We start from the raw sequence: 16367 nt of genomic DNA on the forward strand, positions 1-16367 counted from the left end.
ACCATACAAGAAAACGGAGGCATCACAAGTCACTGCAACAACTTTGCAGACATTCAATCAAAGAAAAACGGAATAAGATGGAGAGCTTTTGTATGTTCCTACTACTAGTAGCAGGTAAGTGAAGATCTTAAAAGTCAGGGTTGCTTTTTCCCCCGCAAATGGCAAATCGAGCCTAATTTCAATTCCCAAAAAGGAAGTTAGATTTCAGATCAGTTTTGTATAATAGTAGTCCACTATGCTATCTACTAGAAGTAAAAAACATTTAAATGTGTTAAAACTTCAGTCTGTCTGTACATTTACATTTATAAATGTATACATATGTATACATTTATACTATCTTGTAAACAATTGGCAAATCAAATAAATAAATAAATAAATAAAAATAGGCAGTGGTGGGATTCAAATAATTTAATAGCCGGTTCTCTGCCCTAATGATTTCTTCCAACAACCAGTTCACCAAATTGCTCAGAAAGTTAACAACTGGTTCTCCCGAAGTTGTGTGAACTGGCTGAATCCCACCAATGTGTATAGGGCAGTTGACCGTTGTATTATATGGTCATCAAAGCTAGATATTTAAAATGAGAGCATCTCAATCTAATCCCGAGAGTTCCTAAGTGATTTTTTTTAACCTACAAGAAGAAGGGTTAAAAATGATAACTGTATAATGTTGTTAATAAAAATAAGAACATGTTTTTAATTGGACTAACCACCTTAATAAGTGAATGGAAGACTTTATATTGTTTTAAAGTTTTAATACTATGAAGCGCAATGGAATGGAAACAACCACATGCTAACACTCAGCCTAAGTTATAAAATACTATGATCATCTTAACATGCAATGCTTCAACAATCCATATAATGTCATAACAGAATAAACTTCCATTCTGGCATTTTCTAGATAGCTTGGAGATTTGCCAGCCATTTCTTGGCCATGGTGGCTAGTAATTTGTGGGATGGTAATATGTCTTGGAGGGCACCTGGAGAAGGAAAGCTGAAGGATGCTGTTTTAGGTTTGGGTGACTACAAGGAGGTTTTAGCAGAGATCAGAACATAGCTATGGAAGATGGGTGGACTTGATGGTGCTCCTTTCTGATTATGGGAGCATTACAGAAAGTACTACCCACCAGCACAAGCCCTCTCCTTTTTAAGAAGATTATGTCCAAAAGATTAAGAAGATTATGTCTCGTGTCAAAAATGTGCAAGCTCATCTGAAAATATCCCACTTTCTGTGTTCTGACTTCCTCCTTTGACACTGCACAACAGATTGTTAGACTTCTGAAAATTGTACCTGTGTTCCTATCTTCTACTTTTGAATCAAAGTGGTTTTCAGTTATGTTCATTCTCATGTTAATGAAATGTATTGAATAAGGCATGTTTGCATGTATCTGGGTTTACGTATATGAATAAAAACACTCCAGATCTGATTGCATTTTTCTTTCTTTCTTTTTTTTTAGGATCAGCATTGCCTTGTCTGGCTGCAAACCCAAAGAGTAAGTTTTAGTTGAATCCATCAACCTGACTAAGTCATTTTCTAGGGCCAAAGACAATGCTATGCTGAGACAATATCAAAGTAGAATGGTGGAGGTTGATCCCAGGACAAGGATCACAGTTAGCTTCATGATCCAAAAATAATCTCCCACATTCCAGATCAACCTTGCCCCCATTATGTTCTCCAGGTGTTTGGATTACACCTCCCAGAAGTCTCTCACAGCAGCCAAGCTGTTCGGAGAATTCTAGGAGTTGGAAGTTTACACCTCAAGAGGACATTCAATTTAGAGAAGGTAGCCTTACACCTTCATGTATGCCCAGATGTTTCTTCCTAAACCACCTGTACTGGATGGCAAGGTCTCAAGAGAATTCTTGTCACACTTATCTTGAGTGCATGTACAAATTTCTTTATGATCATAGTCTGTTTTATTGTGATGGGATCAACTGGAAAAATTCTAAACTCCCATGGATGCCATCAGTACCTATGTAAGAAGAACTCAGATGAAATTGCAGTTGAATATTGGTAATCAATCTTTAAAATTCAAGAAAAAAAGTATGAAAATCATAGAATATTCAGTGCAAAATGTTAGAGACCTACTGCTCTTATACTAATAAAAAATTTCTACTGGCCCCTATTGGTCATTCCCCAAATTAAACTATCAAATCACCAGAGTTCTTCCCAAGAGCAACCATGTGCTACCATTCATGAATAGAAATCAGTGGTTAGATACTACCCGGTAGGCCATCAGCTGGACAATCTGCTAAAAGATAGGTTAGCAGTTGAAAAATTCCCAAACCAAAGGTGGGTTTTTGAAGAATAGAATAGAATTCTTTATTGGCCAAGTGTGATTGGACACACAAGGAATTTGTCTTGGTGCAAATGTTTTCAGTGTACATAAAGGAAAAGATACATTCATCAAGAGTCAAGAATCATCAGGTACAACACTTAATAATAGTCATAGGGTACAATAAGCGATCAAATTATACTAGGAAACAGTCAATATAAATCGTAAGGATACAAGCGACAAAGTTACAGTCATACAGTCACAAGTGGGAGGGGATGGGTGATAAGGAGTGATGAGAAGATTAACAGTAATAGTAGTGCTGACTTTGTAAATAGTTGGACAGTGTTGAGGGAATTATTTATTTAGTAGAGTGATGGCATTCGGGGAAAAACTGTCCTTGTGTCTAGTTGTTCTGGTGTGCGATGCTCTATAGCGTCCTTTTAAGGATAGGAGTTGAAACAATTTATGTCCAGCATGTGAAGGATATGTAAATATTTTCACAGCCCTCTTATTGACTTGTATATAGGTCTTCAGTGGAAGGCAGGTTGGTAGTAATTGTTTTTTCTGCAGCCCTAATTACCCTCTGAAGTCTGTGTCTGTCCTGTTGGGTTGAAGAACCAAACCAGACAGTTATAGAGGTGCAGATGACAGACTCAATCATTCCTCTGTAGAACTGGATCAGCAGCTCCTTGGGCAGTTTGAGCTTTCTGAGATGGCGCAGTAAGAACATTCTTTGTTGTGCTTATTTGATGACGTTTTTGATGTTAGGTGTCCATTTTAGGTCTTATGATATGATAGAACGGAGAAATTTGAAGGTCTCTACTGTTGATACTGTGTTGTCTAGTATTGTAAGAGGTTATAGTATGGGAGATTTTCTCCTAAAGTCTACCACCATTTTTACGGTTTTGAGTGTATTCAGTTCCAGATTTTTCCGGTTTCACCATGAGGCAAGTTGTACAACCTCCCGTCTGTATGCAGATTCATTGTTGTCTCAATTGAGACCAGTCGCTGTTGTATCATCTGCAAACTTCTGTATTTTAACAGATAGATCGTTTGAGATGCAGTCATTGGTATATAGGGAGAAGAGAAGTGGAGAAAGCACACAGCCTTGGGGGGACCCTGTGCTAATTGCACAGGTATCAGATGTGATTCTGCCTAGCTTCACCTGCTGCTTCCTGTCTGTTAGGAAGCTTATGATCCACTTACAAGTGTGTTCAGGTACTGATAGCTGGTTTAGTTTAGTTACAAGAATGTCTGGAATGGTGGTATTGAATGCTGAACTGAAGTCTACAAAGAGGACCCTTGTGTAGGTATTTGGAGATTCAAGGTGTTGTAGGATGTAGTGTAGAGCCATATTAACAGCATCATCTGTCAATCTATTTGCTCAGCATGCAAACTGCATGGGATCTAACAGCGGATCCATGATGGTTTTCAGGTAGGACAGCACAAGCCTTTCAAAGATTTTCATAACTACAGATGTTAGAGCAACTGGTCTGTAGTCATTCAGTTCCTTGATGGAGGGCTTCTTTGGCACTGGGATGATGGTAGAATGTTTGAAGCAGGAAGGAACATAGCACATCTCTAGTGATCTATTGAAGATTCGGGTGAAGATGGGGGCCAATTGGTCAGCACAGACTTTTAAGCAAGAAGGAGTTATCTTATCTGGCCCTGGTGCTTTTCCTGGCTTTTGTCTGTGAAATAGATCTTGTACTTCTTTTTCTGTGATCACCAGAGGTTGTGAACCCAATGGGTTGGGGTCAGTTGTAGGAGACTTGGTCTGTTGTTGGTGTGTTTGTGATGGGGGTTGTGGAGATAGGTGGCTGTAGTTTGCTTTCAAACCTGCAGTAAAACACATTCAGGTCAGTTGCTAATTTCCTTCTGCCTGGGAAAGAGGTTTGCTATAGCCAGTGATGTTTTTAAGAGTTTTCCATATGTTTGCTAGTTTATTTGTTGACAATCGATTCCTTAACTTTTCAGAGTAGCTTCTTTTTGCTGCTCTGATCTCTCTTGGTAATATGTTTCTGGCCTGAATGTATAGTGAAGAACAGTATCCAACCCAAGTGGAGGCAGGAAGGGAATTTAGAATGAGCAACATCTGTAGAAATTGATGTTCTAGATAGCTGTTTGGAGGGGGAGGAGAAATGCCAAGGTCTGGACATAACTGCTTTTGTAAAGTACGATATTCTCTTTTATTCTAGCAACATTGCTCTATCCTTATGGAAAAACCCAAGGTGACTCAGAAAACCCGGTAGCTGATGACGGGAATTCTCCAGAGATCACCATCAACAAGCCATTCTCCTTCTACGGCAAAAAATACAACTCCCTTTTTGTATGTAATACCTGCCAGATATAAACCTCATATTTCTTTATAGAAACTAAGAAATGGGTACTCAACTCAGGTTGTCCACCCATCCCCTAACTCTCAATATGGCTCAATGCATAATTTCTTTATACCTCTCTGGAGAAGCAAGATGTGGCATTTGTGGAGGTAGTTGGGGATGACCAAACTCCCCATGGCTTTCATTTCTAAAACAGCATCCTAGAGAGATAAGAGTCACAACTAATACTTGCCCACTAATAAGCCTTTATAAGAATGAATGGGTGAGATATGAACAATCTACAGTCATCTAAATACATTCAGAAACCCTATCATGAGAACAGTAAAAATCAGTGTGAGGAGTTATGGGGCTCCCAGTGTTGACCTCCAAGTCCCAATAGGTCCAACCAAAAGTGGGGGTGCTGGGAAATAAAATTTTACAGCATCTTGAGACCCACAGGTTCCTCTTCTCTGATATTAACTTACACTAGTTTCATGATTTCTGTTGAGGAACAATGGGGACTATTGCAACCTGTTCTCGTTTGCTAACCATCCAATTAACTTTGGGGAGGGGTTATGTGTGTGTGTGTAGATAGATGGATGGATGGATGGATGGAGATGGAGATAAAGATAGAGAGATAGACAGACAGACAGATATAGATAGATAGATAGATGATGGATGGATGGATGGATGGATGGATGGAGAGAGAGAGAGTTGTGTGGATAGATAGATAGTGTGTGTGTGTGTGTGTGTAAGAGAAAGAGAGACAGCATCCTGTTAACCCAGATTACTTAGTTTATATCTTTTAAGATTCTAGAAAATTGCCTAATTTCATAATAATATTGAGAATGTCAGATGAACATGGCTTACCACCTTGTTTTATATTTCTCCAGGTCAATAACAATGGGGTTGTCTCTTTTGGAAAGTATGTCTCAGAATACACTCCATCTGCTTTCCCTCTGAAAGAAGGAATACCCTTTGTTGCTCCATTTTGGGCTGATGTTGACAATAGAGTCAGTGGGAGCATCTTCTCGAGACAGACCGAAGACTCAGTGCTGCTTAGTCGGTTTGCTGAAGACCTCGGTCGGTACCGTGCTGATGTTTCTTTCATACCCGTGTGGATGTTTATTGCCACCTGGTATAAAGTAGGCTACTATGGATCTGCTTCAGACAAGGTAGGTCTCCCATAGTAATGGCAATCTAGAGCTTTCTTCCTCCTCCAGTGGCGGCTGCTTATTTATTGCAAGTAAATGCAGTGTAGAGGTAAAAGTGCTGAACTACAGCTTCCCCCACCTGTCACAGAAACTCGCTGGATGACTTTGGGTCAGTCTTTCCCTCTCAGTCCAAGAGCCATGGAGGTAGAGATGAAAGTCCAACACTTAGGCAAGTCCATCTCCAAGGACCGATAGTGGACCGCATCTATATAATCCTCAATGTGCAATATTGCAATGTTCAATGTTGCCACCAGATAGCACCTCTATCATCCTGCAAAAAAATGTATAGCCAACTTTGCTGATATGGAAAATCTATTAGAGTTAAGTCTCGACTTACAACCACCATTGGAAGCAGACTTTCTATTGTAAGTTGATCCAGCTATAAAGGGATTCATCACTTAACCAGATCCAACTTACTACCCTTTTTATCACCGTCATTAAGTGAATTACATGGTTGTTAAGTGAATCCAGCTTCCCAGATTGACTTTGTTGGAAGCCAGCTGGGAAGGTGGCAAATTGCAATCACATGATGACAAGATGCTACAACCACTTTAAATGCAAGCCGGTTGCCAAGTGTCCAAATTGTGATTGCATGACCAAAGAGGCTGTACGATGGTCATAAATTCAAGGACAGGTTGTAAATCACTTTCTCTGAGGCCACCATAACTTCAAACTCTCATTAAACCAGCAGTGGTTAAGTCAAGGATTATCTGTAGAAGTAAGTAACTCTGCTTAGTACATGGATGTGACTGGACGTTGGATAGTGTAGCAATGGGATCAAGAGCAGGGATATATGTTCAGGTAAATCACTAGGACTTGAATTCAACTCCAAGATGACTTTCTTTTAGAACAGGGGTCTCCAACCTTGGCAACTTTAAAACTTGTGGACTTCAACTCCTAGAATTTCTCAGTCAGCTTTGCTGGGTGAAGTCCACAAGTCTTTAAGTCTGGGAGTTGAATTCTGGGAATTGAAGTTCACAAGTCTTAAAGTTGCCAAGGTTGGAGAGCCCTGGTTTAGAAACAACTTCGCTAAGCAAGGATAGCCAGGCCTTAAAATACATTTTTTCCCCCTTTTTGTTGCAGGTCAACACTTTTCAAGTTGTCTTGGCCACAGATGGAGAAATATCCTTCATCATGCTGAACTATGCTGATATACAGTGGACCACTGGAACTGGAAATGATGGAGATATCTATACGGGACTTGGAGGAACTCCCGCTCAGGTAGCTTTGGGATAGCTTGAAGGTGCAACCAGAAATACAGGGTTATCTCCTACTCAAGCTAAACCTACTCAAGGCGTGTTCTCACTGGGCTTGGTCTCCTTCATCATCTTGGTAGCTCTTCTCTGAACTTGCTTCAGTTTATTACAGGTTCTTATTAGATTACAGGTAATCCTTGACTTACGACCATGATGGAGCCCAGAATTTATGTTGCTAAGTGAGAAATGTATTAAGTGAGTTTTGTCCCCTTTTACTACTTTTCTTGCCCCATTTGTTAAGTGAATCACTGCAGTGGTTAAATTAATAATGCGTGGTTGTTAAGTGGATCGGGTTTCTCCATCGATTATTGCTTGTCAGACGGTCACAAAAGTGATCACATGATCCCGGGACGCTGCAACCGTCATAAATATGAACCCATTGTCAAGCATCCGAATGTAAATCACATGATCGTGGGTATGCTACAAGGGTCAGAAGTGCCAAAAATGGTTACAAGTTTCTTGTTTCAATGGTGTTGTAACTTCGGTCACTAAACTGTTGTATGTCAAGGACTACCTGTACAGTGTCCAGAATTGGACACAGTCTCTCAGAAGAAGCCTAACCAAAGCAGGGTAGAGTGGAACAATTCCCTTCTATGATAAATGTCAAGGTTCCAAGTAATTTGTTGCTGTTAGTTGCAAAGTTGTGTCCGACCCATTGCGACCCCATGGAAAAACATTCCCCGGTCCAGGCCTTTGCTTGCGCCCCCCCCGGGGGGGTCCGGCGGGCCCCCCTCTCTTTTTTCTCGCCGGGGGGGGGGTTTGGGGGGGGGGGGGGGCGGGTTTGTTTGGGGGCTCCGGGGCCTTCTCCTGCCTTCTCCGGGGGGGCGGGGCCCCCTCCCCCGGCCCCCCCCCCCCCCCCCCCCCCCCCCCTCCCTTTCCCCCCCCCCCCCCCCCTTTCCCCCTCTTCCCCCCCCCGCCCCCCTTCCCCCTTTTTTTCCCGGCCCCCCTTCCCCCCCCCCCCGGTGGGGGGGGTTTTTTTCCCGCCCCGCCCCCCCCCCCCCGGCCGTGGGGGGCCCATCCTCTAGCATCTTCTGGAATCCATTTCAGCTCACGCCAACTGCTTCAGTGACTCCATCCAGCCACCTCATTCTCTGTCGTCCCTTTCTTCTTCTTTTGCCCTCAAACATTCCCAGCATCATGGCTCTTCTCCAGGGAGTCCTTCCTTCTTATTCTCATCCAAGTAATACATCCCATTTAATAAGAACTCTGAGGCAGGCATATTCCTCAAAGAACATTTTATTGGAACATATAAAATTGGCAATTTCTTGGTTGAAAAACGGGCTGTAGGTTCCCACCAGTTTTACCCCCCATTAAAAGTCAAACTTTGTCACTTCCCTCCCAGAATCATCAGTCACATGGTCGAATCAGCACTCAGTCCGGTTGCTAGGTGACCTCAGTCTCCACCTTTCAAACACCTGCACCAACGTCCTTGATTCCCAGGGGGAAAGAATTTTATTTTTGGCTGCAACATCCCAACTATCTCTACATCCCCCCTCCCACTGGCCCTGAAGCTGTGAGAAGAAAACGCCCTAGAGGAAAGCTACAACAGAAAAATGGCCACCGTTCACCCAACTTCAGGGTTGACAGTAGAGATTCATTGTTCTCATTAACCCATCGCAAAATAGATCTGCCCTTTTGAGAAGCTGCATTATAGGGTTGATACCCCGGTTGGCAATCCAATGAGAAAGTTTGTTGGGACGTTAATTAGAAAAGAGGTCATTCTTTCCCTTTCTCTACCTCTTCACCAGGCTGGCTTTGACAGTGGGGACAAAGAAAATTACTACAACATCCCTGGTTCCCGAACGGATGCAATTCTCAATATTAAGAAGACTAGCAATGTTGGTGAACCAGGTCGCTGGCTGTTCCAAGTGGATAAGTCAATTATCGGAGTTCCCACACCAGCAAGTGATTGCTTGGATGAATAAGTAAGTGCCAGACCTTCTCTTTTATTTGCTAGTAGGATAGATATGTAAATAATTGGAGTGGTGTGGTGGCCTAGAGGTGGAGCAGTTGCCTCACAATCAGGAGGTTGTGAGTTCAATCCTAGGTAGAGGCAGATATTTCTCTCTCTGGGCATACTGAGAATATATCTGCTGAACAAACCTCTGCATTGGTGACAGGAAGGGCATCCGGCCATTAAAACACTCTGCTAGCTCCATTCAGTTGCCAAGGGATTATGGGCTCATTGAAAGAAGATGATGATAGATATGTAAATAATTACTAGATCCATAGTCCCTGGCTTATTTTGCTGTTGTCTCTTTTCATCAGGTGAAACTGCTTCCAACACAGACTATCTGCTTCTCCATGCTAGCCTGGGATAAGTTGAACAGCATCTGCAATCTTGCTTAAATCCCTCTGCTACCCTCTTCAAACAAGAAAAATTTTCTGGAGCTTCCATTGACTGTAGATTTAGCAATAAATGATTGCACTCAGATTGGCGGTGTGTCCAGTGATGCGTGCAGGAAAGAAATGCATGATTGTTATGTGTGAATACGTCAATCTTTGCATATATAAAGAGAGTATGTGTGTTCTCGTGTGATGCTTTTAAGGGGAATGATAAGGTTGTTTTCCTTCATGGGAGATGGGTGCAGATGTAATATCCCAGGGGATGGAAAATGTGATATGGACATCCATACCAATATCTCCATACACATTGACTATTTAATTCTTTATGCCAGAGGTGTCCAATCTTGGCAATTTTAAGATTTGTGGACTTCAACTCCCAGAATGCCCCATCCATGGCTCTTAAATTTGCCAAGGTTGCTTTAGGCAATGAGAACAGACATATCTTAGCCCTTTCAAGAAAGATCAGGCTAGCAATCCAATGTCATGTAGATCAGTACTTTTGTTGTAAAACCTTAGTAACAATCTAACAAGCCTGAATGTTTTCCTCTTCTCTTCCTTTGTCTTCATAAAACCAGGGAGGCCTTGTCTGAAATATTTACTTCTGCCCTGGACTTGGTCCTTTTTTAGCTAACAGTTGTTTTGATAGTGACTGTTCCTCCTCTACCTCAATGCCATTCCCTCTGCCACCCACAACTTAGGAGCAACTGAGTCAACCCTAAATCATCTTTACCAAGTTTACCACAATTCTAACCATTTTTTGTTGTGGTGTTTTGAGTCTGGATTACCTGGACAAATCTATGATACTTTCTTGGCCAACAATTTCAGAGGTAGTTCACCTCTGCTTTCTACAACTCACTCTCTCCTGGTTTCTAGCTGACCAGGTTTAATTGCAACGACACCATTGAGCAGTTTGAGTTCATTTAACTCTGCATTATGCGGTCTGGGAATCACTTGATGTCCCTATAAGAGTGGTGCCTTTTCCTGTTCCCACGACATATCTGCCTCTCCTTTGACCCACTGAGAATCTATTGCAGCACTTTTGACATTCCAAGATTTATTTATTTTTAAAGAAAGGATGCTTTTGAAAAGAGAATCAGGCATAAATTACCAGACCATTACAATCATATTTATTTCCATAGAATTCAGATAAAATAAACATTTTAGCAAGATGCAAAAATTCTGCACTTTATTAGACGGTCTGGAAGTGTGCACGTCTAAAATAAAGTGTAAGATAAGCTAGACTGGCAGAAGGAGGCCTCATATGAAATCGAGTGGCAGGGAACAAGTTGATCTTCCAAGGTATGCATTTATATCCCGTCTTCATTATTTTTATAAATAAGGCAGAAAATATACCTAATACTACTTCTCCCTCCTGTTTTCCTTCATAGGGTGAGACTAGAACTCACATTATCCTGGTTTCTAGCCTGGCACCTTAACCCCTAGATCAAACTGGCTATAAATTTAAATTATGGATGAACACAACTTCTGGAGGCAAGCAGTTCCACTGATTAATTGTTCTAACTTACTTCCTCCAATTAATTGTTTCTAGTTTATTTCCTCCAAGGATTGATTTGCTTTAAGCATGGGTTAACCTGGTACCTCTGCTTTTTAGACCTGCTCTTGTTATTTGTCAACTGAAGCAAACATTTGAATTAAATGCACTGCATGGATGTTTTCTTCCTCATGGGGGTGCAACAGCACCGGTTAAACCTAAGACTGTAGCCGATCAGTGAATGAACTGAAGTATCGCTTCCTCCTTTACCAAATCCGCTACTCTCCTTCAACCTACCTTTTTATTTATTTATTTATTTTTATTTGTCAATTGCCTACAAGATAATAGGTATAAGTAAATATATATACATACTACAGACAAAATCAGTAATATACTACACAGGCATCACTTCAAGATTGCCTTCAAAACAGACAGAAAAATAGCAGCCATCCTAAGAAACCCCAAAGATAAAATTGACCTGGAAAACCAAGGCATATATGAAGTCCCCTGTGCATCATGCCCTGCCACATACATTGGACAGACCAATAGAAGAACAAGTATTCACCTAGATGAACACAAAAATGCAGTAAAAAAGCTGGAACACACTTCCTCACTAGTCCAACACATGAAAGCCACAGATCATAGCATTGACTTCAATGGCGCCAAAACCTAGCCACTATAGAAAACCCCAGCTACAGATTATCAGAGAAGCCATAGAGTTTTAAAAAAGACCTGAGAGCATGAATAGAAGAGATGACTCCACCAGACTGTCAATTATTACATGCTCACTGTCCTAATTGGCTTTCCCACCAACCTGTTGGCCCTGTTTGCTTTCATCCAGAAGAGAGTGAGTGTGAGTGTGAGTGTGAGTGTGAGTGTGAGTGTGAGTGTGAGTATGAGTGTGAGCGTGAGCGTGAGCTTGAGCTGGAGCTTGAGCTGGAGCTGGACCTTGAGCTGGAGCTTGAGCTTGAGCTGGAGCTGGAGCTGGAGCTTGAGCTTTATTTTGAGTTTGAGTGAGTATGAGTGTGAGTGTGAGTGTGAGTGTGAGTGTGAGTGTGAGTGTGAGCATCAGCTGGAGCTTGAGCTTGAGCTTGAGCTTTAGCTTTAGCTTTATTTTGAGTTTGAGTGAGTGTGAGTGTGAGTGTGAGTATGAGTATGAGTTTGAGTGTGAGTGTGAGTGTGAGTATGAGTATGAGTTTGAGTGTGAGTGTGAGTGTGAGTGTGAGTGTGAGCGTGAGCTTGAGCTGGAGCTTGAGCTTGAGCTGGAGCTGGAGCTGGAGCTTGAGCTTTAGCTTTATTTTGAGTTTGAGTGAGTGTGAGTGTGAGTGTGAGTGTGAGTGTGAACTCATACTCAAACTCAAACTCAACTCAAACCCAAACCCAAACCCAAACTCAAACTCACTCAAACTCAAACTCACTCAAACTCACTCAAACTCAAACTCATACTCATACTCAAACTCAAACTCAAACTCACTCAAACTCAAAATAAAGCGAAAGCGAAAGCGAAAGCTGAAACTCAAACTCAAACTCAAACTCAAACTCAAACCTTTCCTTTCCCTTCCTCATCCCTTCCTTTCCTTTCCTTTCCTTTTTTCCCCTTCCCTTCCCTTCATCTCTTCTTCCTTCCCTTCCCTTTTCCTCCATCTTTCTTTCCCTTCCCTCTTCCTCCTTCCCTTCATCTCTTCTTCTTTTCTTTCTCTTCCCTCTTCCTCCTTCCGTTCCCTTCCATTCCCTTCCCTTCCTTTTCCTCCATCTTTCTTTCCCTTCCCTCTTCCTCCTTCCCTTCATCTCTTCTTCTTTTCTTTCTCTTCCCTCTTCCTCCTTCCGTTCCCTTCCATTCACCTCCTCTTCCTTCCCTTCCCTTTTTCGTTTCCTTTTCCCATTCCTTTTTCCCATTTCCCTTTTCTTCCTTCCCCTTCTCTTCTTCCCCCAACTTTCCTCCTTTCCCTGTCTCTTCTTCTGTCCTTCTTCTTTCAAATGTCTTTCAGAAAGATATGTATGCTCCGTCTTACAATTTTGGCAGCGGTAGCGGAAGCAATGCTGAGATAATAATGTGAGGTTTTAACTTAGGGGCAGCTGAAGCGAAGCGCCGGTGTGGGAAAATTGCAGCCAGCAAAAAAAAAAAAGTAAAATAAAATAAAAATGTGTCATTGGAAGTCGGTGAGAAAAACCTACCCCTGCAGACAGTTTCTCACCTGAAGACTGCTAAGTGTACCTGTCTGCTGTGAAATAGTTGCTTTTTCACACGGAGCGAGATGTAGAATCTGTGGTGCTCTCTGAGCTTTGTTCTTTGCTTGCAGGCATTTCATTACCCAACTAGGTAACATCATCAGGGTTACAGAGTATAGGGTTTGTCCCTTGTTTATATGTAGGAGCTTGCTCTGCCAATGAGGGCACGACTTTCTCTTTGGTAGTTACATTGGACAAACAATGAAGCAGACAATAACAATGTAATCAAGGACTTACCAAGGGAAAAACCACACCCAACCTACCTCTGGCACATATACCATATTTATATATGGTCACGCTCACTAGCATCAGCGATGTTGGATAATCATTGGATAATTCATTGGATAATCAAACTTCTAAAAAAACAAGCACAGCAAAGCCCCAAGGCCTTTCCTTAGACCTCTCTTTTGGGATACTGAACACGTGTGCAATTGTTCTAAATTAAATTACAAGAAAAGTTTTAGGATAAGATTGTTCTGGCTCTGGAAACTGAAAATAAACCAGGGAGGTCCTTGGTGCTCTCTGAGCCTGGTTGTTTGCTTGCAGACGTTTCCTCATCATCAGTGCTAGAATGGAGAGAAGTTTGCAGAGAGGAGGATTGTGGGGGTATTCAGTGCTCTCTCTCGTCCTGGTTGTTTGGTTGCAGACGTTTCATTACCCAACCAGGTAGCTTCATCAGTGCTAGTAAAGGGTTTTGGGAGCCTGCTCAACCAGTGTGGTTTTCTCCTTAGTTGGAGTGACACTCAACTTTGAGTGCGTGTGACAGAGGAGTGGGATAGGGGGAGAGAGAGAGAGAGAGAGAGTGAAAAAAGAGGGAGTGAGAGAGAAGAGGAAGAGAGAGATTTTCAGGTATGTTACCTTCCTCGATCCCCTGATTTACAACTGTTTGAAGCCAGGAGGCCTTCTTCCCGCCAACAGGTCTGTTGGGCCAGGCAGGGCTTAATTGAATTAAAATTACATTAATTAAAAAGACGGGCGTATGTAATCAATGCTCCCTTCTATAACCTTATAATTACAATGCGGTTGCGACGATGGCGTTCCCAGGTGGCCACGGGTAATAGATCCCTTAATATAAATTTTTCACCACCGTTCTGAGACCTCCAAGGGAGAAAGGAACATTAATGGGAATCATATTAAATTCTGATCAGTTAAAACACTCTGGGAAGGGTGGCTGGTGGCGACTAAACCCCAGCCTTTGTTCCAAGGGTGTGCAAGAGACACAGGTGAAGAAGTGGGATGCTGCCATTCACACACTTTTGGGGCGAAGAGTGCGAGATGTTTTTAACACCTCCAGGTTTCTTGATAAAGCTGTTGAGTTTTCTTTCGGCTGCTTTTGTGCTCCGCCAACAATGGGAGCGTTGGAATTTTATTTCCACCCTGTCTCCTCCCCAACATGAGCCCCAACACACCATCCCTTGTGTGTGTTGTGTGTGTGTTGTGTGTCTGTGTGTGGGTAGATTTTCCATTTGTTGGAGCCCTGCAGCGGAGGCAGGGGTTAGGAACTGGCGTCCCAACAATTCGATCTTCTGTTTACAGCTGGTGCAAGTTTTCAAATTCCTCGAGGTTCACCCAACTCAGACTGAGGATGAGCGGTTTTCCCCAGCAAGATTGGCCTTTGGCAATGGGAATTATAGTCTCGAGGTGCATTGGTTAGGCCTGGGAAGGCAGGGTTTGTGGGTCCATGCTTTTGAGTCAGTCTTGGACTCCTGGCCATGGCCTCCCACGAGCCCAAGCCGTTTTCTTGGCTAGGTTTTTCAGAAGTGGTTTGGCCATTGCTCCCTCCCCAAGGTGGGACTAGAACTCCCGATCTCCCAGTTTCTGGCCTGGTGCTTTAACCACTATAGCAAAGTGACCGCAGGAAATCGGGGAAACGCTTCCTAGATCTTCTTATCCCCTACCCCAAATTGCCAGAGAGGGATTTTAAATGAAAAAAGGTCCAGTCCCAATCAAGCCGTTGAGAAGAAGTGGTATTTTTCAATCAAGGCATTGAGAAGAAATGGTATATTTCAGACAAAAATCATTCTAGTCTCAAGTGTTATGGAGTTTCCCGCTTAAGCTGGGGGTTGGGCTAGAAGACCTCCAAGGTCCCTCCTCCCAATTCTGTTATTCTGTTAAAATCAGATGGATGGTTTGCCTTCAGAAGTTGTGAACGCTCCATCACTGGAGGCTTTTAAGAAGAGACTGCACAGCCAGGGGTTTGGACCTTGGCAACTTTTAAGCCTGCAGGACTTCAACTCCCAGAATTCCTGAACTAACATGACTGGAGGAGGAATTCTGGAAGTTGAAGTCCTCCAGGCTTAAAAGTTGCCAAGGTTGGAGACCCCTGGACTAGAAGACAGCCAAAGGTCTCTTTCTTGTTCTGTGAAGAGGAGAGGTTTTTCAAGTTGGAGAGAGACAGATTCCTGTTGACACCAGCACCTTCCTTTAAGCCTTAATCCACCCTGGAAATCTGTCCAAATTCGCAACTGCTATTGAAAAGAAGTAAATCTGCATTTTGGCCCTGCATTTTGCCGTCTCTGGCATGGGGAGGCTGTAAGACCCCCTTCTCGATGTCCTATCACCAGCCCAATGCTAAAACCCAGGTTAGCAAAGGAAAATGGATTGGCCTTAAATTAAAACACCCGGCATCCGAGCCAGCCACCTGGCCCCTTGTGTCGTTCATTCGGAACTAGGAAGATCAAAGCTTGGGGTTGGTTTTGTATTTTTTTTATTATTATTTTGAATACAAATAGTACAAACATAATACATTTACATCCAAATGCAAAAAAAAGGAAAAAAATACAAATATTACAGTGCAAACACCCGACCCCTCAAGAACATTTTTATTACTTGTATTTCTTCTATAACAGTGATGGCTAAACCTTTTTAAGGTGCATGGGCATCTATGTATGTGTGTGTGTGTATATACACACACACACACACACACACATATATATAGAGAGAGAGGAAGGAAGGGTGGGAGAGGCTCTGCATGGCATCCATATAAAATATCTGTCTATGTGTTTGTGTGTATGGGGGGGAGAGAGAGGCTCTGTGCATGGGCATCCTTATAAATATATATATATGTGTGTGTGTATGTGTTTTCTTAAGTTTTCGCGGGTACTTACATGTATGGTATTCAGCTTTGTTCGGGTATTTTCCCACGTCATATTTTATTTATTTATATTTATATTTATATTTATATTTATATTTATATTTATATTTATATATATATATATATATATATATATATATATATA

The 16367-nt window shown here is 42.2% G+C and overlaps 1 protein-coding gene across 2 annotated transcripts in view; it reads left to right on the forward strand.

Moving 5' to 3' along the window:
* The window catches only part of LOC113423756 (sushi, nidogen and EGF-like domain-containing protein 1), a 19810-nt gene continuing 3443 nt past the window's right edge, over window positions 1-16367 (forward strand). Inside the window, exons 1-7 of one of the 2 annotated variants that reach the window (XM_087970894.1) lie at window positions 1-114; window positions 1455-1490; window positions 4472-4602; window positions 5485-5766; window positions 6889-7026; window positions 8810-8986; window positions 9330-9495. In XM_087970894.1, the coding sequence (XP_087827020.1) occupies window positions 78-114; window positions 1455-1490; window positions 4472-4602; window positions 5485-5766; window positions 6889-7026; window positions 8810-8986 (801 nt within the window). In that variant the 5' untranslated portion in view covers window positions 1-77 and the 3' untranslated portion in view covers window positions 9330-9495. Of the gene's footprint in view, window positions 115-1454; window positions 1491-4471; window positions 4603-5484; window positions 5767-6888; window positions 7027-8809; window positions 8987-9329; window positions 9496-16367 lie in introns of those variants that run through there. The other variant, XM_087970895.1, reaches the window with a different exon arrangement.

This window comes from Notechis scutatus, chromosome 8 (assembly GCF_049901735.1).
Source record: "Notechis scutatus isolate UNSWTSFEM ecotype Mainland chromosome 8, rNotScu1.2, whole genome shotgun sequence".
Classification (NCBI taxonomy): Eukaryota; Metazoa; Chordata; class Lepidosauria; order Squamata; family Elapidae; genus Notechis; species Notechis scutatus.